The sequence below is a fragment of the Malaclemys terrapin genome, chromosome 12 (genome assembly GCF_027887155.1).
Source record: "Malaclemys terrapin pileata isolate rMalTer1 chromosome 12, rMalTer1.hap1, whole genome shotgun sequence".
NCBI classification, from domain to species: Eukaryota; Metazoa; Chordata; order Testudines; family Emydidae; genus Malaclemys; species Malaclemys terrapin.
The window spans coordinates 34,126,939-34,154,753 of record NC_071516.1 but is presented as its reverse complement, the minus strand read 5'-3'; the positions used below and the strand labels follow the sequence as shown (position 1 = coordinate 34,154,753).

Here is a 27,815-nt window from a genome sequence, read left to right as displayed (position 1 = left end):
AACAGTGAAGGTGGCAATGTAACAACTTTATTGCTTAAAATCCAAAACCCTAATGCACAAGAACCAAAACTAGAGAGAAAAAGCAGCGAGACACAACTCACCCCACTTTGCTCTAGGCTGACTCCTTCCATACTTACTGCTGAAAAACAATGACCTCATGCTTCCCTACCGAGCCCCCTGGTCTTCAGGCAGGACCAGGAGAACCCTTGAGAATTTCAAGTGATAGTGTATCATTTTAACACAGTTTTCAATGCACCATAGATGCCATAGAAAGAAAGAGAAAGATATAGGCAAAGAGAGAGACAGACGGACAGGCACTGAGAAACACATGCAGACAGACAGAGAGACATCAGACAGATAGAGGAAGATGTGTGAAACTCCTCTATTTAACATTAGATTTGACTGGGATTTTTCTTCTTCCCAGAAATTTTTAACTTTTTGTGAAAAAAATTGGCTACACAGGAAACAATTCTCTTCCAGTCACTACATCTCATTCGTAGCATAAAATGGGGCTTGGAAAAGCAAGTGCAAAATTTCACAGAGGAATCAAATGCAGGCAATCAAAGAAACTCTGAAACACCATGCCTGGGACAGGGATAGAATGGGGAATGCTCAGAAACCGAGAGAGACAGACAGACCGACACCTAGTAGAACACTGGAAGGCCTGCATTTCTTCATCAGCCTTCACTCAATGAAAATGCCCATCCCACCCAGAACAATGGAAGTGTGTTGGTTACAGACTGAGTAAAAGTGAATAAAGCCCCCAGAATTTTCCTCAATAATGATTGTAACAGCGTGGACTCACCCCTGCAGCACCTCCTGCTGGTCTCTGTAAGGAATTAGCTCATTTTCCAGCCAGGAGCACCCTCCGCAGGCCTGTGATCCACCTTACCGCTGGCCCCGTGTCCCTCCCAGGACCCCAGTGCCCCTTTCTCTGGGGTGCTGCCCCCTTGGCAGTAACCCCTCAGTCTCAGGGTCTCCCCACCCAGGGGAACCCCCAACCCTCTATCCCCACTTCACCTCAGTGTTAAGCTACTGCCAGTCCCCATCTAGTCCCCTGCTCACTGGGGCGGACTGCAGTGTAAGCCACTCATCATAGGCAAAGGGGTTCAGACCTGCTGCCTCTGCCTACCCATAGGCTGCCCCCGGCAACCCTGCACCTATTTGGCCTTTCCAGGCCAGAGCTCCCAGCTCCTCTGGCCCTTCCCCAATCTAGGTTCCTTGCTTGGCACCTTGCAGCCAGGCCCTTCTCCCTCTACAGGCAGAGGGAGACTGACTGGGCCCTGGCTCACAGCCTCTTATAGGGGCCAGCTGGGCCTGATTGGAGCATGGCCACAGCTGAGCCTACTTTCCCCAATCAGCCCAGGCTTCTTGCCCCAGCCACAGCCCTCCCCTGGGCTGTTTTTAACCCTGTCAGGGCTGGAGCGGGTAACCACCCCGCTACAATGGTATTTACTAGATCTGGCTGGAAGTCTTCCCCCACGCCCACATGCGAACAGTCAACTTTCCATCAAAAACCGAAAACTGAAAAATGTGGGCTGAAAGTTACTGAAAACCAGAAGAATTCCACCACAAACCAAAATATGTTACGGTTTTCGGAAGATTTTTTTTTTTTTTTTTTTTTTGAAAAATGGAGGAAAACAGACACTTTCCATGAAAAACTAAATAAAAAGAAAAGTTCAAGTTGGTGGAAAATGTCCACCCAGCCCTAACGCTTACCTTCAGTGGTGCGTGTGAAGGAATGACTAATGTAGTGGGGTGCGAGGAGTGACCAGTGTATCAATGGTGACTGGTTTGGGGACTCATGATGCAGGTTCCACCATCATTCAATCTCTTCTCTTCGTTTTCTTTATGTCCTTTCACTCTCTTTGTAAAGACCCATCCGTTTTCTTGATGGGATGGACTGGTCCTGCTACCCTGCTTATTCTATTGTGCAAAACCTTCATTACTCTTTCTCTTGTGACTGTGGGCTTTATAGAAGAAAGCTGCCTCTCCTGCATGCTGCTAGCAGAGGAATCACCCTGGAGACTGCTTGTGTTGATCATATCTAAATTAATGTGATGGGGCAATTGTTCATATTTTGCATTTCCAAACAGGGCGCTTAACCAGACCAAAGCAAACAACATTCTAACACAACTGAGCATTGCACACAGTGATTATTGCATCAAGACCACATCTTCAGGTTGAACTCACTTACTGGACTCACCCAACTATTTGAGATAGCTGACTGGTGTGGCGAAAGTAAATAAGGAAGTGTTATTTACTCCTCACAACACAAGAACTAGGGGTCACCAAATGAAATTAATAGGCAGTAGATCTAAAATGAATAAAAGGAAGTATTTTTTCCCACAACGCAGTCAACCTTTGGAACTCCTTGCCAGAGGATGTTGTGAAGGCCAACACTATAACAGGGTTTAAAAAAGAACTAGATAGATTCATGGAGGATAGCTCCACCAATGGCTATTAGCCAGGATGGGCAGGGATAGTGTCCCTAGCCTTTGTTTGCCAGAAGTTGGGAATGAGCAACAGGGGATGGATCACTTGATGATTACCTGTTCTGTTCATTCCCTCTGGGGCACATGGCGTTGGCCACTCTTGGAAGACAGGATACTGGGCTAGATGGACCTTTGGTCTGACCCAGTATGGATGCTCTTATGTTCTTATGAGATCTAGGCTGGGATTTTCCGTGCATTTCAGTGAAAGTCAGACCTATGTCAGCATTGTGAAGAGTTGGGTCACAGAGACCCCCTTGGGATTGCCATCTGATGTGCTGAGACTACCTCTGAGCCCATTTTCCCTGCCAGCTTTGGACTTCAGTACCCTGTCTTGTTGAGCCAGACACTCTTGCATGCTGCAAACACAGACCCAGGTCTGAACCATGTCCCCCAAAAGCTGCAAACTTAACTGAAAACCACTTAGCAGTGACTCCTGTCTCCAACACCCAGACACCCAGTTCCCAATGGGATCCAAATCCCAAACAAATCCATTTTAATCTGCCTAAAACTTATACAGGGTAAACTCATAAATTGTTCACCCTCTATAACACTGATAGAGAGATATGCACAGCTGTTTGCTCTCCCATGTACTGATTACTTACTCTGGGTTAATTAATAAGGAAAAAGTGATTTTATTAAGTATAAAAATTAGAATTTAACTGGTTTCAAATAATAACAGACAGAACAAAGTAAATTACCAAGCAAAATAAAACAAAAACACACAACTCTAAGCTTAATACAGTAGGAAACTAAACGTGGTAAATCTCACCCTCAGAGATGTTCCAATAAGCTTCTTTCCTAGTTAAAAAGTCTCCCTGGCTAGGTAAAAGAAAGGGAGTGGGCACCTGACCAAAAGACCCAATGGGACGGCTAGAACTTTTTAAAATTGGAAAAAAAGCTTTCCCTTTGTGTGCTGTTGTTGTTCTCATAGACTCATAGACTTTAAGGTCAGAAGGCACCATTATGGTTATCTAGTCCGACCTCCTGCACAACGCAGGTGACAGAATCTCACCCACCCACTGCTGTAACAAACCCCTAACCTATGTCTGAGTTATTGAAGTCCTCAAAGACCTCAAGGTGCAGAGAATCCTCCAGCAAGTGATCCATGCCCCACGCTGCAGAGGAAGGCGAAAAACCTCCAGGGCCTCTGCCAATCTGCCCTGGAGGAAAATTCCTTCCTGACCCCAAATATGGCCATCAGCTAAACCCTGAGCATGTGGGCAAGACTCACCAGCCAGCACCCAGGAAAGAATTCTCTGTAATAACTCAGATCCCACCCCATCGAACATCCCATCACATACCATTGGGCATATTTACCTGCTAATAATCAAAGATCAATTAATTGCCAAAATTAGGCTATCCCATCACACCATCACCTCCATAAACTTATCAAGCTTAGTCTTGAAGCAAGATATGTCTTTTGCCCCCACTACTCCCCTTGGAAGGCTGTTCCAGAACTTCATCCTCTAATGGTGTTTATTTCATCTAATTTCAAGTCTAAACTTCCTAATGTCCAGATTATATCCATTTGTTCTTGTGTCCACATTGGTACTAAGCTTAAATAATTCCTCTCCTTCCCTGATATTTATCCCTCTGATATATTTATACAGAGCAATCATATCTCCCCTCAGCCTTCTTTTGATTAGGCTAAACAAGCCAAGCTCTTTCAGTCTCCTTTCATAAGACAGGTTTTCCATTCCTCGGATCATCCTTGTAGCCCTTCTCTGTACCTGTTCCAGTTTGAATTCATCCTTCTTAAACATGGGAGACCAGAACTGCACACAGTATTCCAGATGAGGTCTCACCAGTGCCTTGTATAACGGCACTAACACCTCCTTATCTTTACTAGAAATACTCGCCTGATGCATCCCAAGACCACATTAGCTTTTTTAACAGCCATATCACATTGGCGGCTCATAGTCATCCTGTGATCAACCAATACTCCGAGGTCCTTCTCCTCCTCTCTGGAGAGCGGAGACACAGAGCAGCAATGCTGTAAGCAGCTTTCGAACCAGGTATGAAAAAGCATCAATTCATACCTCGAACCACTTATTTAACAACCCAAATATGTAAGTCGATCGGGAATGTTTAGAAAGATGCAATTAGGATTATTTCTGTTTATTTCTTATTGGCTTGCGGACTCCTCTGTGCTAACCCCAAATTCTTTTTGTTTTGCTTAAGTTTCAGAGTAACAGCCGTGTTAGTCTGTATCCGCAAAAAGAAGAACAGGAGTACTTGTGGCACCTTAGAGACTAACAAATTTATTAGAGCATAAGCTTTCGTGGACTACAGCCCACTTCTGATGCATCCGAAGAAGTGGGCTGTAGTCCACGAAAGCTTATGCTCTAATAAATTTGTTAGTCTCTAAGGTGCCACAAGTACTCCTGTTCTTCTTTTTGTTTTGCTTGTAACCTTTAAGCTGGACCTCAAGATGGTTGTTCTCGATATTTAATTTTTGTAAGTGTTTTTTTTTAAATCTAGCAAAAGCCTAAGTTCTGGGTGTATTTTCTTTCTTTTTGTTTTTAATAAAATTTACCTTTTTTAAGAACAGGATTGGATTTTTGGTGTTCTAAGAGGTTTATGCATATGATGTTTAATTCACTGGGGGCAACAGCTAATTTCCTTTGTTTTCTTTCTCAGCTCTTCCCCGGGGGGGGGGGGGGTTGAAAGGGCTTGAGGGTACCCCACAGGAAGGAATTCCCAAGTGCGCCTTCCCAAGGAGTTTTTTTGCACTTAGTGGTGGCAGCATCTCCCCATCCAAGGTCAGAGAGAAACTGTGACCTTGGGAGTTTAATACCAGCCTGGACTGGCCAGTATTAATTTTTAGAATCCTTGTGGGCCCCCACCTTCTGCACTTGAAGTGCCAGAGTGGGGAATCAGCCTTGACATGGTGACAGAGCAGTGGGATCATTTTGAACCAGAAGCACAGACCTCAGGATTTTAAAAGGACACATTTTTCCTTTTGGCTGCTTCAAAGCAAGGGAGGGGTTTTTTTTCTCTTTTCTTTTCTTTGCTGCCTAAGAGGGAACAGGCATGCAAAGGGTTCAACCTGCAAAGCCAGGGAGTCGAACAGGCAGGGATTTTTTTCTAGCTTCGTGGCAACGGAATAGCTAGGCTACAGTAGGGCAGCCCTGTGCATGAGGTTGAGGTCTGGCACCAAAACCCTAGAGAAACCAGTCTTCCCAAAGTGGCGTGCGATGGAGAAAACAGACCCAGATCAAGCCCAGAGATCCAGCTCCATGACAGAAATGCAGGGAGGGGATGGGGGACCAGGAATTTCCCAGGAGGGAAGAGTCAGCCCTCCCAAACCCGAGATCCAGATGCCAGAATGAAGGGATGCCTTTAACTCAGGCAGAGTTCAAACTGAGGCAGAAAGGAATTTCTTCCTAGAGATGAAGTGCTTGGAAGTGGAGGACAAGCATTTGGAGGTGGAAGCGGAGGAGAAGAGAGAGGCAAAGCACTTGGAAATGAAGCGCTTGAAGGCGGAAGCAGAGGCAAAGCACTTGGAAGAGGAGTTTAAGTGCTTAGAGCTGGAAAGGGCTAAGCTGGATCGATCCGGTAGCCCTAGCAATCCTTCTCCAGGTACCGATCCTGTCACGTTATTGATTTGAACTGGGACCATATAGATCATGGTTGCAACCAAAGTCGTTTAGTGGCACCAAATCTTGTATAAAGGGGGTCAAATAGGGTGTCTAAGACAAGGTTATGGTTTGCTGGTTATGATTACGCTATATGTATGCATATATCATTTTTGTATTTAAAGTTATAAGTATTGGCTCTATACTGTCTGTATTTCAAAATTATGCTATGCTTCTGGGTGACACGCCAGACAATTAGGTGTCAGCTCTGCCTAGCCTGCTTGATGGCCCATTAAGGACCATCAGCTATACAACTGACCCATTGAGAGAAGGCAAATACACCTTGTAACTCAGCAAAGTATGCAGGAACTTGGCCATGTGACTCCAGACTCCATTTTGCTGTAATTTTCCACAATAAGAACAAAGAGGTGTTCTTACACCTGGAAAAGGCTGATGCCTCATCTCCATCTTGTCTTCAATCCTGCTTCTTACCTCTGGAGGAACTTTGCTACAAACTGAAGCTCTGAACAAAGGACTGATGACCCATCTCAGCTGTGGATGTACTCCAGAGACTTGATTTGAACCTGCAGTTTATTCTATCACTGCTACAAGCTAAACCAAGACTTTACCATTACTGTATGTAATTGATTCCATTTAACCAATTCTAGCTCTCATCTATATCTTTTTCCTTTTATGAATAAACCTTTAGATTTTAGATTCTAAAGGTTTGGCAACAGCGTGATTTGTGGGTAAGATCTGATTTGTATATTGACCTGGGTCTGGGGCTTGGTCCTTTGGGATCAGGAGAACCTTTTTTCTTTTACTGGGGTATTGGTTTTCATAATGATTTGTCCCCATAACGAGTGGCACTGGTTATGAAACTGGAATGTCTAAGGGAATTGCTTGTGTGACTTGTGGTTAGCCAGTGGGGTGAGACCAAAGTCCTCCTTGTCTGGCTGGTTTGGTCTGCCTTAGAGGTGGAAAAACCTGAGCCTTAGGCTGAAACTGCCCTGTTTTAAGCAATTTGTCCTGAATTGGCACTCTCAGTTGGGTCCCGTCAGAACCAGCATAGTTACAGCTCCCCATTCCAAAAAATTCCCACATACAAGGTAGGCAATGATACAGAGGTCTTCATAGAACATTTTAAAAGGGCGTGCCTTGGGGACAACCTCCCTCCAGACCAGTATATGGTGGAGCTAAGGCCACAACTCAGTGGACTCTTGGCAGAGGCGGCAACTGAAATGCCTAAAGAACACATGAACGAGTACGAACTTTTTAAACACAAGGCCAGAATTAGGATAGGACTAACCCCTGAGCATGCCCGTCAGCTGTTCAGAGCCCTAAGGTGGAAACCAGACATGGCATTTTCCTGACACGCCTATCACATTGTAAAAAATTGGGATACCTGGATATCATGAGCAAATGTTAAATCTCTGGAAGATCTGTCTCTCCTAATACAAATGGAGCAGTTCTTAGAGGGTGTTCCTGAGGACATAGAAAGGTATATCTTAGATGCGAAGCCCAAAATTGTAATCAAGGTGGGGGAGATCAGAGCCAAATGGGTAAGGTGGCAGAGAAGAAAAAAGCTAGTAGCAGTTGGTGCGGATACCAGAAGGGGCAACCCGAGATGACACCCCACCATCGGGGTCAGCCCAAAGCCCCACCTCGCAAGGAGGAGCGCTCCACACAGCCAGGGAGAACCCAGATGCCCTCTAGTCCCACCACCCTACTCTCCAACCACCCACCTCGCCCCAGCCCACAGTCAGCTGGGCGATGCTTCAAATATGATGAGCTGGGACATGTGAAGGCAACTGCCCTAAGAGCACCAGCTGACTGCAATTTATCACCTCTGAGTCCCACCAAGGGCCTTCAGGCCCAGATGTCTCGCAAATACCCACAGGGCAAAGGGAAACTGTAAGTGTGGGCAGAAGGAAGATTACTGCGTGGAGGGACACTGGACCACAGGTGTCAGCTATCCACCAATCCCTGGTGAACCCCAAATTCATTGACACAGAGGCCCAAGTGATGGTACAACCCTTTACGGCCAACTCTTTTAACTTGCCTACAGGCAGGTTGCCTGTCCAGTACAAGGGCTGGTCAGGAATATGGACTTTTGCAGTCTATGATGATTATCCCATTCCCATGCTGCTGGGAGAAGACTTAGCCAATCATGTGAGGCTAACAAAAAGGGTGGGGATGGTCACCCACAGCCAGCCTAAACAGGCCTCCACACCTAACTCCATTCCTGAGCCTCCTACTGGGACCCAGCCAGAGTTGGTGGAACCAGTCCCCAAACCAGAGTCTATGGCAATACTTATAGATCCAGTTCCTGGGACCCAGCCAGAACCAGCCCAAGGATGGGAACTGGCAGAGCAGTCAGCACCAGAGCCCGTGCTTGCAACCCCACCAGAGTCAGGGGAGCCAGCACCAAAGGGCGCCACAGAGCCTGCACCTCCAGCAGCAGCTAAACCGGAGCAAGAAGCTCAACTAGAGCTGGAAATACAACCTAGTGCACCAGCGGAGAGCGGTTCACAACTCAGCGAGGATCTAATGTCTCCAGCATCAAGGGAGCAGTTCCAGGCAGAGCAGGAAGCAGATGAAAGCCTCAAGGGACCTTGGATGGTGGAACGGAATGTTCCACTGCCTCTCAGCTCTTCCAATAGGTCCAGGTTTGTTGTAGAAGGAGGACTCTTACACAAGGAAACCCTGTCTGGTGGGCACAAGGAGGACTGGCATCCTCAAAAACAGTTGGTTGTTCCAACTACGTATAGGGAAAAGATCTTGAGCTTAGCCCACAATTACCCTAGTAGCCATGCTGGGATGAACAGGACTAAGGATCGTTTGGGGAAGTCATTCCACTGGGAGGGGATGGGCAAGGACTTTTCTACCTATGTCCGGTCTTGTGAGGTGTGCCAGAGGGTGGGAAAGCCCCATGACCAGATCAAGGCCCCTCGCCAGCAACTCCCCATCATTGAAGTTCCATTTCAGCGTGTAGCTGTGGATATTCTGGGTCCTTTCCCTAAGACGACATCCAGCGGAAATTGTACATACTGACTTCCATGGATTTTGCCACCCAATGGCCGGAAGCAGTAGCTCTAAACAAAACCAGGCCTAAAAGCATAAACCAGGCATTGGCAGACATATTTGCCAATGTAGGTTAGCCCTCCAACATCCTTACAGATTCGGGAACTAACTTCCTGGCTGGACCATTAAATGTCTTTGGGAAGCTGTCAGGGTTCCCTCCCCACTCTGAACTCTGGGGGACCACATGAAAGACCCCCTAAGCTTATTTCTACCAGCTTAGGTTAAAACTTCCCCAACGAACAAATCCTTTCCTTGTCCTTGGATAGTATTGCTGCCAGCACCCAGTGATTTAGACAAAGATTCAGGAAAAGGACCACTTGGAGTTCCTATTTTCCCAAATAGCCCCCCAAAGCCCTTCACCTCCTTTCCTAGGGAGGCTTGAGAATAATATACCAACCAATTGCCTTTAATAAAAGTACAGACCGGACCTTTTATTTCTAGGACACTAAAGTCAATCAGGTTCTTAAAAGAAGAACTTCATTATAAAGAAAAAAGTAAAAGAAACACCTGTGTAAAATCAGGGTGGAAAGTAATTTTACGGGGTGATAAAAATATTTAAAACACAGAGGATTCCTCTTTAGACTCAACTTCAAAGTTACAAAAATAGGAATAAACCTCCCTCTTAGCATAGGGAAAATTCACAAGCTAAAGCAAAAGATAATCTAAGGCATTTCCTTGCCTTTACTTACAATTTCTGTAATTTTAGATGGATCATTTCAAGGTATCTTTTCAAGAGATGGGTTACCTGCTTGGTCTCTCTCTTTTTATCCAGAGGGAACAAAAAAAGAGAGCACAAACAAAACTTGCTCCCCTCCCCAGATTTGAAAGTATCTTCTTTTCCCATTGGTACTTCTGGTCAGGTGCCAACTAGGTTAATTGAACTGATTAACCCCTTAAAGGTAAAATGATTCTGTACCTCTTTTTGTACCTCTGGCCAGGAGGGATTTTATGTTACTGCATACATAAAGGTTGTTACCCTTCCTTTTATATTTATGACAGAAGCTTATGGGGTATACCACTTGGTTGACATCCCTTACTACCATTAAAATGAATGACCCAGTGGAGAAATTTAATGAGACTTTGGGGGCCACGATACATAAATTCATGAATGAGCTCTCCAATGATTGGAACCTAGTGTTGCAGCAGTTGCTTTTGGTTTACAGAGCTGTACCACATCCCAGTTTCGGATTTTCACCCTTTGAACTCATTTATGGCCACAAAGTTAAGGGGCCATTATAGTTGGTGAAGCAGCAATGGGAGGGGGTTACATCTTCTCCAGGAACTAACATTTTGAACTTTGTAACCAACCTGCAAAACACCCTCAAGGACTCTCTAGCCCTTGCTCAAGAAAACCTACAGAAAGTTCAACAGGAGCAAAAGGCCTTGTATGATAAACATGCCAAAGAGCGTTCCTTGAGAGTAGGTGACCAAGACCTGAAAGCGCTCCAAGCCAATAAGATGGAAGCATCATGGGATGGGCCATTTATGGTCCGACAGTGCCTGGGAGCTGTTAATTACCTCATAGCGTTCCCAGACCTTACCCTAAAACCTAAAGTATACAATGTTAATTCTCTAAAGCTATTTTATTCCCAAGAAATCAAGGTTCTCCAGTTTTCAGTCCAGGAGAGAGACAATGCTGAGTGGCCTGAAGGAGTCTACTATGAAGGAAAAAGTAATGATAGCATAAAAGAGGTGAGCCTTTCCATCACCCTTGGGTGTTAACAGCAACAGCAAATCCAGGAGCTGTGCACCAGCTTTGCACCCATGTTTTCAGCAACCCCAGGATGGACAGAATGGGCATACCACTCCATTGAAACAGGCAATGCACGCCCAATTCGAGCCCAACCCTACCGGATGACTCCTCAAGCCAAAACCGCAATAGAAAGGGAGATCAAGGACATGTTACAGATGGATGTAATCCACCCCTCTGAGAGTGCATGGGCCTCTCCAGTGGCTCTGGTTCCCAACCACATGGGGAAATCCGCTTTTGTGTGGACTACTGTAGGCTAAATGCCGTAAATTGCCCAGAAAACTATCCAATGCCATGCACAGATGAGCGACTGGAGAAACCGGGACATGCCCAGTTCATCTCCACCTTAGACTTAACTAAGGGGTACTGGCAAGTGCCGCTAGATGACCCCGCCAAGGAGAGGTCAGCCTTCATCACCCAGGTAGGGTTGTATGAATTTAATGCACTACCTTTTGGAATGCAGAATGCACCCGCCACCTTCCAAAGACTGGTACATAACCTTCTGGCTGGATTTGGGGAATTTGCAGTCGCCTACCTTGATGATGTGGCCATATTCTCAGATTCATGGGCAGAACACTTGGAACACCTCCAAGCTCTCTTCCAGGGCATAAGGGAGGCAGGATTAACCGATAAGGCCAAAAAATGTCAAATAGGCCTAAATAGGGTAACGTACCTTGGACATCAGGTAGGTCAAGGAACTATCAACCCCCTACAGGCTAAAGTATATGCTATCCAAAATTGCCCTTTCCCTAAGTCAAAGAAGCAGGTCCAATCCTTCTTGGGCTTGGCCAGGTATTACAGACGATTTATACCACATTAAATGTAGGTTCGAGGTATGAATTTTGATGCTTTTTCATACCTGGTTTTCAAGCTGCTTACAGCATTGCTGTTCTGTGTCTCCACTCTCCGGAGAACAACAACTACAAAGGAGAAGTTTTTTCCAATTTTAAAAAGTTCTAGCCGTCCCATTGGCTCTTTTGGGCAGGTGCCCGCTACCTTTCTCTTACCTAGCCAGGGAGACTTTTTAACCCTTTACAGGTAAAGCAAGCAGAGAACAGACATCAAGAGGGATTTAATAGTTAATTGTCTGGCTGGGTGTCCATAAAAGGGAGTTCCTCCCCCCCACTTCATTTATCACAGGGTCACAGAGAATTAATTTGGACAGCAAATACATGGATGGTCTCCAAACTAGAAATCAATTTACACAACATACAGCTGTGGGATTTCTCCAGAGCTCCCACCCGTCCCTCCCACACCCCTTCCAATTCCCCAGAGAGGCCCAAATCGCCCCCTCCTATAGCTCCCACCTCCTTCCCCACAGCCTCCCACCCAACCCCACTGTGCCCCTATTTAATCCCATCTAACCCCTGCTGCCCCACCCCCAAATAAACACGTTCAACCCAGAGAAACCCAACCCCACAAATCTCCTCCTGCAACACCCCCCATCCATCCCACCAACCCCCCTCTCCCCACATAAACCCACCCCTGGGGCACAACCCGCCAGATAAATGCCCCCAGGAAACATCGCCCTTCCAGTTGCCTCCTGCCCAAACCTCCGCACCCAGACCTTCCCCTGCCACCTGTCACCACCTCCCCAGCCCTATTCCCTAATAAACCCACCTCTGGAAACTGCCCCTACACCCCCATTCCCCACCACCCACAAACCACTTCCCTCCATACAGACTCCCTCTATCTTCATCCCAACCCCCTACCACCACCCCTTACTCCCCCGAGGGCCCACTGCAGCCCCCAATACGCAGGTCCATCTACCCTGGCTGCACCAAACCCCCGCCCTTCTTACATTGCTCCCATCCACTGGGGCTCACCCGGAACCACTCCACACACACACAGGACCCCTCATCCCTTTACCCTGGCACGAACATCCTGCCTTCACTGTATGTGGGGCTGGGGACCTTTCCCCTCCTTAACCATCCATATCCTTGTCCCCTTGGGGTGGTCAGACAGCTCAGCCCCCACTCACTGAGAAGAGCCCCTACAGCAAATCTGTGAGTGAGGATAGGGTTACCATACGTCCGGATTTTCCCGGACATGGCCAGCTTTTTGGGGCTAAAATCCCCGTCTGGGGGGAAATCCCAAAAAGCTGGACATGTCCGGGAAAATAGGGAGGGAGCGAGGAGAGAGGGCTCGGCGGTGCTCGGCCGGGGCCTCTGGGGCTGGGGTCCACAGTGCGGGGCTGGGCCAGGGCCGGCGGTGCTCGGCAGGAGCCGGGGGTACGGGGTTGGGGCCGGGGGCACGGTGCTGGGCCCAGGAGCCGAGGGCGCGGTGCCGGGCCGGGGTCCAGGAGCCGGGCGCGCGGTGCCGGGCCGGGAGCCGGGGGCGCGGTGCCGAGCCAGGGGCCAGGCCGGGCCAGGAGCCTGGGTTGCGGGGCCGGGCTGGGGTCCAGGGTCGCGGGGCCGGGCCGGGCCAGGAGCCGGGGTCGTGGTCCGGGCCGGGGGCCGGGGTCGCGGTGCTGGGCCGGGAGCCAGTGGCCCAGGGCCCGAGCCAAGCCGGGCGGGAGATGCCGGGGCCACAGCCTCTTGGCCTGGGCCGGCCGGCAGCCAGAGGGAGCCGCTTGGCCAGGAGGGCCGGACTGAGCCGCGCCGCACCCCGCCCCCGCCTACCTGCTGCCTCCCTGTTTCAGGCTTCCCGCGAACATTTGATTCACGGGAAGCAGGGGAGGGGGAGGAGCAGGGGGTGGAGCGTTCAGGGGAGGGGGCAGAGTTGGGGCAGGGCTGAGGGCGGGGAAGGGGCAGGGTTGGGGCGGGGCCGGGTCCCCATGGAATGTCCTCCTTTTTAAAAACTAAAAGATGGTAACCCTAAGTGAGGAGAGCCAATGTACCGAAGCAGGGAGCTGAGCCCAGCGCCACTGGAGAGGCCCCACTGCTGTGGGATGCATGCAGGGTGAATTTGCTCCCCAATCCCCTATTCTTCCCTGGCTGGGGCCTCACAGCCACACCAGGCTGGGGTAGAAACAGCGAGAGTTGGGCCTGGCAGTTTTACCGAGCTTCCCCAAATCTTCACCAGCCTCCAGTGCGCTGGGGCTGAGTGACCAAACCCTGGCTGGCCTGATCTGGTCTCTACTGGGCAGCAGCTGTGACTAAAAGGATCAGAATGGACTTTTTTCACCTTAAAAGCTACGAATCTCCGAGTTTCCACACACACACCCCTGCGGTCCTCCGCGACCCCTCCCTCACCCCGCCCTGGAAGAGTGGGTTAATGTGGAAGTGTGACTCTTGCATGCTGGAGAGAAGGTGTCTGCATGGGGGAGGCATGGTTGGGAGTGCAGGGCCCCCTCTTTTTCCTGTCCTTCCACACGTGAGTAGAAAGGGGCATCGTGTAAACCACGTTGATCTCCTTGGGGCACAGACCAGTCCTTCTCCCAAGCTGGGAGGGTTGCAAGTGCTTTGGAGGATAGGAATAAAATTCGAAATGATCTGGACAAATGAGAAATGGTCTGAAGTAAATAGGATGAAATTCAATAAGGACAAATGCAAAGTATCCACTTAGGTGGGAACAATCAATTGCACACATACAGAATTGGAAATGACTGCCTAGTAAGGAGTACTGCGGAAGGGAATCTGGGGGTCATAGTGGATCACTATGTAAAAAAACCAACATCATTCTGGGATGTATTAGCAGGAGTGTTGTAAGGAAGACACGAGAAGTAATTCTACCGCTCTATGCCGCACTGAAAAGGCCTCAGCCAGTCCTGGGCACCACATTGCAGGAAAGATGGGGACAAACTGGAGAAAGCCCAGAGAAGAGCAACAAAAATGATGAAAGTTCTAGAAAACATGACCTATGAGGGAAGATTGAAGAAATTGGGTTTGTTTAGTCTGAAAAAGAGAAGACTGAGAGCGGACATGATAACAGTTTGCAAGTACATAAAAGCTTGTTACAAGGAGGAGGGGAAAAATTGTTTTCCTTAAACACCGAGGATAGGAAAAGAAGCAATGGGCTTAAAAGGTCGAACATTAGGAAAAAATTCCTATCCTGGTGGTTAAGCACTGGAACAAATTGCTCAGGGCGGTTATGAAATCTCCATCCTTGGGGGTTTTAAGAACAGGTTAGACAAACACCTGTCAGAGACAGTCTGTATAATACTTAGTCCTGCCGTGAGTGCAGACGACCACTCGAGGTCCTATACTTCTAGGAATCTAGGATTCTCTGCTGTCTGGAAAGAAGCAAGCACAGAGCAATGCGACTATGAACAAGAAATAAATCATAAACCTTACAGATTTGCCGGGAATCTCCAATGGCACTGAGATGGGGATTCTTAAGAACTTCACATAAAGAACTTAACAAAGGAAGCCAATTTGCAGTGTGCAACAATAATTTTTATTGGTCCTAAAAAATAAAAATACATATTCTTGAGCACCAGCTACCAGCTCCTCATCCATTCACTTACTGTTTACTAGAGCGGGTGAAAACTGTTTAGTCAAAGCATATTTCAACAAAAATAGGGATTTGACTAAACAAACTTTTTCATGAAAAATGTCTGCTTCCCTCAGAGATACTAACTTTTTATTTATTTACTTTTTGAAGAAAAGAAAACCTTAAAACAAACAACAGAACCATTTTTTTCAACTTCCAGCTGAAAGTTTTCAGATTTCCCAGGCCAAAAAATAAAACTATTTTTCATTTTCATGGTTTTCGGTTCTTTGATGAAAAGTCAAACGTTTCTGCCAAAAATAACCCCCAAAAGCAATTTCCAAATATCTCTATAATTTACAAATATATTTATTCACATGCACGTCTTTCATACAGCACTTCGGTGTCAGGGGCCACTTGGACCCTGCCACTTTGACAAGAGAAACCTGATTGAAGATCCTCATTTCAGAAAACTAATCTGAATTTTTTGTAAGGGTCACAGATTTCCTGACACCATTTCTCAGGGCCTCCTTGACCTCTCTGTTTCTCAGGCTGTAGATGAGCGGATTGGCCAGGGGTGTCAGGACTGTGTAGCAGACAGAGAACACTTTGTTCAGGGCTCTGAGGGTGCTGGATTTCGGTAGCATGTAGACAATCATTATGGTCCCATAGAAGATTGTCACCACGATGAGGTGAGAGGAGCAGGTGGAAAAGGCCTTTTGCCTCCCGCTGGTGGAAGGGATTCTCAGAATGGTGCTGATGACACAAACATAGGACATCAAGGTTAATAGAAATGGGGGAACTGCATTTAGGAAGGAAACTGTATAAATAACCTGAGTGATCTGGCTGGTGTCACTGCATGAGAGTTTTAGCATTGGGGTGAGATCACAGAAGAAGTGGTCCATTTCATTGGGACCACAGAAAATTAACTCTGACATGAGACACATTAATATTACACAAGATAGAAATCCACTTATCCAAGACCCAGCTGCTAGCTGGAGGCACAGCCGGCCATTCATAAGGGCTCCATAGTGCAGCGGTTTGCATATGGCTAAATACCGATCATAAGACATCACTGACAAGAGATAACACTCTGTAGTTGCTAGAAAACCAAATAAAACAAATTGAGTGATGCAGGCCTCCACAGAAATGGTTCTGTCCCCACTCAGGAGACTGGCCAGCAGCCTGGGCAGGATGGTGGAGGTGTAGCAGGTCTCCAGGCAGGACAAGTTCCCCAGGAAGAAGTACATGGAGGTGTGAAGGTGCTGATCAGTCACAACTAGCGCAACGATGAGGAGGTTCCCGGCCATGGTCACAACATAGATCACTAGAAACAGCAGGAAGAGAAGAATCTGCAGCCCAGATTGATTCCCGAATCCCAGGAGAAAAAATTCTGTTACAGGCGTTTGATTTCCCCCTTCTGCTTTCTCCATGAGCTGTACCACTAGGAAGAAAAGCACCAAATAGTGGAATAATTTCCTCTGCTATTAAACAGTAGAAAGTTTCCTCCAGTCAATTATATGAAAGTCTTCTAGGGCCACATAACTTGGCCCTGTGAGTCTCGGTCAGGAACACATGTATTGACACACCCAAGAAGAGCAGTGATCCCTCTAATCTAGAGTCCTGTCTTAAAGAGAGGCCAATACCAGATGCTCTAGAAAAATATTCAGCTCCCTTAAAGGCCTTTGTACAATACCATATATGTGGGGAATCTTTTCCCAAGACAGTGGTGTTGTAGCCATGTTGGTAGCCGGATATTACAGAGACAAGCTAGGTGAGGTAACATCTTTTATTGTTCCAATAAAATTGGTCACCCACCTTGTTTCCCCAGAGGGTTAATTCTTGGCCTATGTCATGAAATGGTCTATGTTTTATACTTTGTTGGTGTAACTAGACATCTTCATTCATTGTTAGGTGATTATCAGGCCCCAGTTACCACAGTGTCTGATCACCTCACAGTCCTTAATGTATTTATCCCCACAACGCCGCAATGAGATTGGAAAACCTTTTTGTGCCCAATGTACACATGGAGAACTGAGGCGCTAAGTGATTCCCCCAAATGGCCCCAGCCTCTAAACCTAACCTTGATGGAGCATCTCTGTCCCATTCATCAGTCTTTAACCTCTCGCACATCCCCTTTTTCTTCATCTCCTCCTTAATTTAAACAACCCCTGAGTCTTTTCTGAGGTTGGGATATTCAAAGGGACCTAAAGAAATTTGACACTATTGAAAATCAGGAGGATTTGGTCACTGGACTCCCTTGAAATTTCCAGCCCCATTAAACTCTGCCCATACAGGCACCTGCTTCTCTGCTCCATTCCCAGCCCCATTCAGCAGGTGGGAAAAGAAGAGACTCTCTCATCCCCCCACTCTGAGACACCAGGCGCAGCACAGGAGCCTGCAGGTCAGCGCCAGCAGAACAGGGCATGAGCATGCTCACCTCCTGCTAGTGCCTGAGACACTGAACAGCAGTGCAGCAGGGAAACAGCCTCTGCCCAGCGCCCTGCCCCATGCACAAAGGGAAACCCCAGCAGCCATGCACAGAGCCCCCTCACTCTCCCACTCCTCCCCACCTTGGGCACCAGAGACACGTTCTACCCCAGCTCCACTCTGCAGCCCAGCTGACAAGTGAGTGTATCTGGGCCTGGATTCAGTGCAGCGTCGTGCTCCCAGCCACACTCTGCAGTGCCACAGGGGCAGGGAGTAGGAAGTGAGATGGAATAGGAAATGCACAGCTCCGGTGAGCTCCAGCTGGTCACCTTCCCACTACAGCTCTGTTTCTTCCTCCGTGAGATCCCCAGGATCTGACTAAGGGCATGTCTAAATGAAAAGCTGGGGTGTGACTCTCCAGAGCACTAGCCTGCCACGTACTAACGCTGCATGGACCCTGCTGCAGTGCACTCAAAGTTCCCTAGTGTACTTCGACCTACACCCGTTTCGAACAGCACTAGGGCAAGGTCCACTAGGGGACTTTTAGTGCACAATAGTGCCCGTGTGGCCCCTTACTGCACGGCAACCTAGAGTGCTGCAGATTTCCACCCCAGCCTGCCACGCATTAACTCCACGTGTGGACAAACCCCAGGAAGGATCAGATTTAAATTGAATCCGCTGCAGGAAACGGCAATGCTGAGTGGCTGTGGGCATTGGGACCTGCTTTCCACTTCCAGGCTGCTCCCCCCAGTGTCTCCTGCTCTCAGAGCTTGTCTGCAGGATGGGGAAGTGCACTCAAGAGCAATGGGATTTCTAAAGGGCACCAGCAAGTTGCACATGAACTTGCTCGTATAGACTCTTGCTGGCGCCCACTGAAATTTCTTTTGTGCACGACGTTTGGTGCACTGTAGAATTAACACCCCGCAGTTGTGCACCACCACCCCCACATGGACAAGCCCACATTCACTCGGCAAAGACACCTACCTTCTACTACTGCACTGGGCTGGCGCTTGCTTTCTTGCTTGATGCACACACCTGTGTGTATTATGGGGGACCTTCATGCCTCCAGCTCTGGAGCTTCAAGGGTTTATAGAGGAAAACTGCCTTGTGCTGGCCCAGGCGGCTGTTGGGATCTCCACTGAGGCTGCTCATAATGATCCCATTGAAAGCGCTCTCAGAAGGGAATTCAGTTCTATGTTGCTTGTTAAAACAGTGTAAACTTCGAGGCCACGACAACTGAGTCATAGAGTTGATTAGTGGTTGGTTAATGCCCACTTTTGTCTGCTAGATTGAAGAGTCTTTTATTATTTTATTTCTGTTCCCCATGTTCATACTTATAGACTGTGATCTAGTCAATACTTAAGCGTCTCTCTTTTAAGCTAAATAATTGATCTCATGTTTTCCAATCCTTTAATCATTCTCGTGACTCTTCTCTGGACCCTGTCCAATTTTTCAGCATAATGCTTCCTTCTGGCTTTAAACTATCTGAAGCTATTCAAAATCATTAAATCCAAAAAATAGTTTTTTTTTCTCATTTTCCTTTTAGTTTTTGAGCCTTCATTTTTTAAAATAAAAGTAGAAATATGTCATCAATATTTAACAGTGAGGGCAATTAGCCATTGGAACAATTTAACAAAGTTTATGGCAGGTTCTCCATCACTGACAATTTTTATATCAACTCAGGATTTGTTCTAAGCCCTGGTCTACACTATGAGTTTAGGTCGAATTTAGCAGCATTAGATCGATTTAACCCTGCACCCATCCACACGATGAAGCCATTTTTGTCGACTTAAGGGCTCTTAAATAAATGTCTGTACTCTTCCCCGATGAGGGGATTAGCGCTGAAATCGACCCTGCTGGGTCGAATTTGGGGTAGTGTGGACGCAATTCGACAGTATTGGCCTCCGGGAGCTATCCCAGAGTGCTCCATTGTGACCGCTCTGGACAGCACTCTCAACTCAGATGCACTGGCCAGGTAGACAGAAAAAGCCCCGCGAACTTTTGAATTTCATTTCCTGTTTGGCCAGCGTGGCAAGCTGATCAGCACAGGTGACCATGCAGAGCTCATCAGCAGAGGTGACCATGGAGTCCCAGAATCGCAAAAGAGTCCAAACGGGAGATAATGGATCTGATTGCTGTATGGGGAGACGTATTCATGCTATCAGAACTCTGTTCCAAAAGACAAAATGCCGGAATATTTGAAAAAATCTCCAAGGGCATGAAGGACAGAGGCTATAACGGAACCCGCAGCAGTGCTGCGTGAAACTTAAGGAGCTCATGCAAGTCTACCAAAGAACCAGAGAGGCAAACGGCCGCTCTGGGTCAGAGCCCCAGACATGCCGCTTCTATGATGAGCTGCATGCCATTCTAGGGGGTGCCCCTACAACTACCCCCCCCATGCGTGGACTCCATCAATGGATTCTCACACAATAGGGATGCAGATTTGGGGGACAAGGAAGATCATGAGGAGAAGGAGGTTGAAGAAAGCGCACAGCAAGCAAGAAGAGAAACCGTTTTCCCCAACAGCCAGGACCTCTTTTTCACCTGGATCTAGTACACTCCCAACCCACCCACGGTGGGCTCCCGGACCTTGAAGGCTGAAAAGGGACCTCTGGTGAGTGTACCTTTGTAAATATAATACATGGTTTAAAAGCAAGCATGTTTAATGATTAATTTGCCCTGAAGACTTGGGATGCATTGGCAGCCAGTACGGCTACTGGAAAAGTCTGTTAATGTGTCTGAGGATGGAGCGGAAATCCTCCAGGGACATCTCAGTGAAGCTCTCCTGGATGTACTCCCAGGGTCACCTGGTTGAAATAGGGGAATTTTATTAAGGGAACATTCAGAGGTGGCCATTCCTGCTGGGCTGTTTGCCTGTGGCTGAACAGAAATCATCCCCGCTGTTAGCCACGCGGTGGGGGGAGGGATGAAGCGATCATCCCAGAGAATTGTGTGTGTGGGAGGGGGGGTTAGTTGGGTTTATGCTGCACGTTAACCCCAAAACCGCAGCTCCTCCTTTTAAATGGCCAACCATTTTTAATGGCCAACCCAACGGCCGCTTGGTATGGGAAATGAGGGAGGGTGCTGCTGTTAGAAACATTTCCACACTGTAGTGGGGCGGCTGCCCCACTCCCCTAGAATTTAGGCTGCAGCAGGCCAGTGGGCCTGCGCAGACAGGCAGCCAATAAGAGAAGGGCTTATTGGGAGCCAATCAGGGCCCGGATTGGAGGCAGCCAATCAGGGTCAGGCTCAGCCCTATAAGAAGGCTGCTCAGAGAGCGGAGCAGTCAGTCTGTCCCAGACCTTCGGGGAGGAAGGTCTGTCTCCTGAGCAGGAGACCAGTACCCAGGACAGTGCAGTGCTGGGCAGGCTTAGGGAAGCACAGTGGAGCTTCAGCCTGATACCTGCCAGACTGCTGGCCCTGAGTAGAAGGGCCTAGAGGGTGCAATGGGGTCAGAGGGGAAGTGACCCAGGGAAGGCTGAAGACAAGGGGAGAGAAGGAGGGCTGAGAGGCTGCCATTAGAGGGTCCCTGGGTCGGGACCCAGAGTAGCGGGCGGGCCTGGGTGCCCCCGTTTCCCCCTTGTACTGCACCGGGCCGTGGAGCAGTGGCCGAGTCAGGCTGCAACCTGCCTCTGATGTAAGAGGGGCTAGACTTGCGGGTTGTGGCAGGCCAGTGTAAAGACTCCTGTTAACTCCCCCACACCCGGAAGGGGGTGTGGCTGGAGTAAGGGGCACTGCCGGAGGGTAGTGATCTTGAAGAGGACGCCATGAGCTGGTGAGTGACGCGGGCTCAGACGCCAACCAAGGGCGAGACAACGGACGGGACACCACCAGGCGGGGGCGCTCCACTGGACAGAGTTAATTCCCAGAGACAACCAGGAGGAGGCACCAGGTGGTGAGTCCCAACCCCATCACACACACGTTATGAAGGTTAAAGAAGCCAAAAGACTGTGGCTTACCATGGCTGCCTGCAAGCTGAATTCTGTTGCCCACCGGCCCTGCGTGTGTGATCTCTCACACCAAACTGGCAGGCCCTCAATATAAGAGGCAAAATGGGACCTTGTAAAGAAAGCACAGATGCTATGTAATGTTAACAGCTTGGTTCACCGTGAAAGAATCTACCCATTGTTCTCTAAAATGTGTCTTTTTAAATACTACTCTCCCTTTTTTTCCTCCCACAGCTGCAAATGTTTCAATGCTCCCCATATCATCTCTGTCCCAGAGGCTAGCAAAGATTAGAAGGCGAAAAAAATGCACTTGTGACGAAATATTCTCTGGGCTCATGCAGTCCTCCCACACTGAAAAAAGCCCAGCAGAATGCCTGGAGGCACACAATGTCAGAGTGCAGGAAAGCGCAAAATGAACACGAGGACAGGTGGCGGGAGCAAGAGGAGAGATGGCGGGATCAAGATGATCGGTGGCGTCAGCGTGATGAGAGGAATCAATGCTTAGGCTACTGGAGGATCAACTGATATTCTCCGGCATATTGTTGAGGTGCAGGAAAGGCATCAGGAGCACAGACCGCCGCTGCAGCCCCTGTGTAACCAACCGCCCTCCTCCCCAAGTTCCATAGCCTCCTCACCCAGATGCCTGGGCTCACACTGAACTATTGGCTCAGCCCCTGCCTAAGGGCCCGAGCTCCTGACTGTTTGTTTACTGGACAGCCCTGACCCAGGGCTTGGGTCCATAGCAAACTGTTGCAAGGCGGTGGGATACCCCACAGCCCCACGGAGGGATGAGCCTCAGCCAAGCCCTTCTACACATGGTACCACAAGTAGGGACTCTTGCCCAGGATGTGGGCGTGAGCCCTTGACCCCTGTGAGAAAGGTTTTTTGGGGAGGAACGGTCCCCCACCGAAGACATGAATTTGTCCAAACTTTTTACGCTCCTGGCGGAGAATCAGGAGTGACAGCAGGCAGCCCAAGCTGCCCAGCTCCAACAGCAACAGCAGCTTGTCCAGCAGCTGGGGGCACAGCAGCAGCAGCTGATTCGGGACCTGACCGTGCAGAACCAAGAGTTCCAGCAGCAATGCTTGCAGCAGCTGGTGACGGCACTGCCTCACCCCACGGAGCCCCAGCCAGGAGACACAGCCGGGTCACCCCGCCCCACGCCTCCCGTGTGGCTTACCAAGATGGGACCACAGGATGACCCCAAAGCCTTTTTGGTGACTTTTGAAAGGGTGGCACACATTACCGGGTGGACACCTGACCCGTGGGTGACCCTTCTAGCCCCGTATTTGACGGGGACGGCCCAAGCTGTGTACTGGGGGCTATCCACAGAGGATGCCCGGGACTATGCCCGGGTAAAGATGGCGATTCTAGACATCTTAGACATCAGCCCGGAAACCTTCCAGCAGCGGTTCCGGAGTCTGTCCTACACCCTGGGTGCCCGACCCTGGTTGGTGGCCCAGGAGCTGAGAGACCTGTGCAAGTGGTGGCTGCAGCCTGACAGGCGGAACCCTGAGGAGCTCACTGAGCAAGTCATCCTGCAACAGTTCGTCCATATCCTCCCGTCGCGAGGTAGGGCTTGGGTCCTTTGTCATCGGCCTCCAATGGTAGCCGCCACCGTCGCCCTCATGGAAGACTTCCTTGCGGCAGAAGTCCCGGTCGGACCGGCTACTCGGGGCCACCCTCCACGGCTCGAGCACCCTAACCTTGAGAGGAAGGCAAGTGCCCGGATCGAACTGCAAAATCCTCCACGGAGTCAGGAGCCCCGTTATAGACGTCCCGCGGGACCCGCTCGACAAGCCCCCACGGGCTTGGAGACCGGGAGTGGCTGGGTCCCGCAAAGTCCCCCCAGGGGCCAGAGGGAAGGCTCGGCCCGGCCCGGACAACCAGAACTCGGGCCCTGCTTCTCCTGTGGGAAACATGGACACTGGCATCGGGAGCTTTGCGCACGTTTGCACAGGGGAAAACCATGCCTGACCGCCGCAGGCCACCAAGGTCACCGTGCCCGTAGTTGTCAGGGAATGCCTGACGTGGGCCCTGGTTAACTCGGGCTGTGGCCAGACCCTAGTCCGCCAAAGCGTAGGCCTCCAGGCGGACCGCCACTTGGGAACCATCCAGTTGCAGTGCATCCATGGCGACGTCCGGCCTTACGCCAGTGCCCAAGTCCGACTAACCGTGGATGGGGTCACGCAGACAATGGTGGTTGGCCTGGCCCCACGACTCGCCTACCCCATGATCCTGGAACGGGATTGGCCAGAGTTCCCTGGAGTCCTTCGTTCAAATGCCGAGGAGAGCCCCGATGTCACCCCAGCATTGGAGGGGCACTGCCGCAAGGACCCCGCCGCGGAGGTGGAAGAACTGGACCCTATTAGACAGGCAGGAGGGCCAATGTCTGCTGATGACCCCAGGGTTGACACTGACTTCTGCCGGGACCAAAGGGGGGACCCTACCCATAGTCGGGCATATGAGCAGCTGGCGGCAGTGGATGGCACTCTAATTGATCCAGGCTGGGTCAAGGTCTAGCTCCATTTCGAGCTACACCACGACCACCTCTATCGGGTAGACCAAGATTCCCACACCGGAGCGGTCCAGACCCAACTGCTAGTGCCTCGGTGCCACCGACGCGCGGTGATGAAACTCACCCATGACGTACCAGCTGCAGGGCACCTGGGTCAGGAAAAGACCCTTGCCTGAATCCTGACCTGATTCTTCTGGCCCGGGGTGCACCATGAGGTACGGAAGTATTGTAGTTCCTGACCGGAGTGTCAGCTGGCTGCTCCCGCACAGATGGCCCCGGTCCCCCCGATCCCCATGCCCATTGTGGAAATGCCATTTGAGCGAGTGGCCATGGATTTGGTGGGACCGCTCCCGAGAAGCAGGGCAGGGTTTCTGTACATCCTGGTCATCGTGGACTATGCTACCCGTTTTCCTGAAGCCGTCCTGCTCCGAAGCATCACCACCAGGACCATTGCTGATGAGCTCGTCAAGGTCTTTGCCCACGTGGGCTTGCCCCAGGAGATCCTCACTGACCAGGGCACCAACTTCACCTCCAGGCTACTGCGGTAGGTGTGCAACCTCCTGGGGATTAAGCAACTACGCACCTCTATTTACCACACACAAACCGATGGCCTGGTGGAACGGTTCAACTGGACCCTGAAAGACATGCTGCGCAAGTTTTTCCCAGAGGACCTGCGCTGATGGAATCAGTTGCTCCCGCCTTTGCTCCTGGCCATCCGTGAGGCACCCCAATCCTCCATGAAATTTTCCTCCTTTGAGCTGTTATACGGCCGCCGTCCTACCCCTCGCCAGCTACCCCGAGGAACAGCTGAGCCTACCCTTCGCTAGTTACCCGGAGGAACCGATGGTGCTGGAAACCGCCAAGGACACCGGCCAGACTCAGGTACCTTACAAGGGGGAGTCCAGAAGTACCCCAGGGGCAACCAACCCTGGCCTGGCCACAGCAGGGCCAGAACCAATGTCAGTGTGTTGTGGTCAGGATCCCCACTGACACAGCAGCGAGTCTTCTGCCACTGTTAGGGGCCCGGGCTGGAGCGGGTGGGCCTGCCTCCCCCCCTGGCACCCCCCTCACGGGTGGCAGTCTCCCCCTCGCACCAGACACTCAGAAGCCTGAGCTCCTGACTGTTCGTATGCTGCCCCCGCCCTGACCCAGGGCTTGGACCCATAGCGAACTATTGTAAGGCGGTGGGATACCCCACAGCCCCGCGGAGGGATGAGCCTCGGCCGAGCCCTTCTACAGGGCCTGATAATCACCTCACAATGAATGACGATGTCTAGTTACACCAACAAAGTATAAAACATAGAACATTCATGACATAGGCCAAGAATTAACCCTCTGGGGAAACAAGGTGGGTGACCAATTTTATTGGAACAATAAAAAATGTTACCTCACCTAGCTTGTCTCCGTAATATCCGGCTACCAACATGGCTACAACACCACTGTCTTGGGAAAACATTTCCCACATATATGATATTGTACAAAGGCCTTTAAGGGAGCTGAATATTTTTCTAGAGCCTCTGGTATTGGCTGCTCTTTAAGACAGGACTCTAGATTAGAGGAATCACTGCTCTTCTTGGGTGTGTCAATACCTGTGTTCCTGACCGAGACTCACAGGGCCAAGTTACATGGCCCTAGAAGACTTTCATGTAATTAGAAAGTTTCCTCCATTCATTGTTTAATAGCAGAGGAAACTATTCCACTGTTTGGTGCTTTTCTTCCTACTAGTACAGCTCATGGAGAAAGCAGAAGGGGGAAATCAAACGCCTGTAACAGAATTTTTTCCTAATGTTCAACCTAAATCGCCCTTGCTGCAATTTAAGCCCATTGCTTCTTGTCCTTCTTCGGCATTTAAGGAGAACAATTTTTCTCCCTCCTCCTTGTAACAAGCTTTTATGTACTTGCAAACTGTGATCATGTCCCCTCTCAGTCTTCTCTTCTCCAGACTAAACAAACCCAATTTCTTCAATCTTCCTTCATAGGTCATGTTTTCTAGACCTTTCATCATTTTTGTTGCTCTTCTCTGGGCTTTCTCCAGTTTGTCCCCATCTTTCCTGCAATGTGGCACCCAGCACTGGCACAATACTCCAGCTGAGGCCTTTTCAGCGCAGCATAGAGTGGAAGAATTACTTCTTCTATCTTCCTTACAACACTTTTGCTAATACATCCCAGAATGATGTTTGGTTTTTTTGCATAGTGATCCACTATGACCCCCAGATTCCCTTCCGCAGTACTCCTTACTAGGCAGTCATTTCCTATTTTGTATGTGTGCAATTGATTGTTCCCGCCTAAGTGGATACTTTGCATTTGTCCTTATTGAATTTCATCCTATTTACTTCAGACCATTTCTCATTTGTCCAGATCATTTTGAATTTTATTCCTATCCTCCAAAGCACTTGCAACCCCTCCCAGCTTGGGAGAAGGACTGGTCTGTGCCCCAAGGACATCAACATGGTTTACATGGTGCCCCTTTCTACTCAGATGTGCAGGGACAGGAGAAAGAGGTGGCCCTGAACTCCCAACCCTGCCCCCTCCCCATGCAGACACCTTCTCTCCACCTTGAAAGAGTCACACTTCCACATTAACCCACTCTTCCGGGGGGTGTGGGGTGGAAACTCAGGGATTCATAGCTTTTAAGGTGAAAAAAGTCCATTCTGATCATTTTAGTCACCGCTGCTGCCCAGCAGAGGGCAGATCAGGCCAGCCAGGGATTCTTGACTCAGCGCCTTTTTGGGAGCTCGGCAAAATTGCCAGGCCCCACTCTCGATGTCTCTACGCCAGCCTGGTGTGACTGTGAAGCCCCAACAAGGGAAGAATGGGGGATTGGGGAATGAGTTCACCCCGCACTCACCCCACAGCAGTGGGTCCTCTCCTGTGGGGCTGGGCTCAGCTCCCCGCTCCTGTACATTGGCTCTCCTCTCTCACAGATTTGCTGTGGGGCTCTTCTCACTGAGTGCGGCCAAGCCGTCCGACCACCCGAAGGGGACGAGGAAGAGGTTTAAGGAGGGGAAGGTCCCCAGCACAACATACAGTGAAGGCGGGATGCTGATGCCAGGGTAAAAGGGTGAGGGGCCCTGTATTTGTGGGGGGGGTTCTGGGTGAGCCCCAGGGGACGGGAGCAATGGAAGAAGGGAGAGGGGTTTGGTGCAGCCAGGAGTTGGGGGTATTTGGGCTGACGTGTAGGGTAGATGGACCTGGGTATTGGGGGCTGCAGAAGGGCCCTGGGGGGAGTAAGAGGTGGTAGGGGGCTGGGGTGAAGATAGAGGGAGGCTGTGCGGTGATGGGTTTATTGGGGAATGGGGCTGGGGAGGGGGTGACCGGCGGCAGGGGAAGGTCTGTGTTTGGGAGTTTGCGGGGAGGCGACTGGCAGGGTGATGTTTCCTGGGGGCATTTATCTGGGGGGTTGTGCCACGGGGGTGGGTTTATGTGGGGAGAGGGGGATTGATGGAGTGGGAAGGTAGGATGGGTGGGGAGTGTTGCAAGAGGAGGTTTTGTGGGCTTTGGGTTTCTCTGGGGGGGTTGGAAGTGTTTATTTGGGCTTGGGGCAGGAGGGGGTTGGATGGGATTAAACAGGAGCACAGTGGGGGTGTCAAGGCTGCTTCCCCACTCTGAACTTTAGGGTACAGATGTGGGGGCCTGCATGAA

At 49.8% G+C, this 27,815-nt stretch overlaps 1 protein-coding gene across 1 annotated transcript; it reads right to left on the bottom strand.

Moving 5' to 3' along the window:
• Positions 1–15,751: 15,751 nt before the first annotated feature.
• On the bottom strand, positions 15,752–16,714 carry LOC128845882 (olfactory receptor 6N1-like). The gene has a single exon (XM_054044947.1). It carries the CDS (start codon positions 16,709–16,711, stop codon positions 15,752–15,754), a length of 960 nt encoding a protein of 319 aa, XP_053900922.1. The 5' UTR covers positions 16,712–16,714.
• Positions 16,715–27,815: the final 11,101 nt, after the last annotated feature.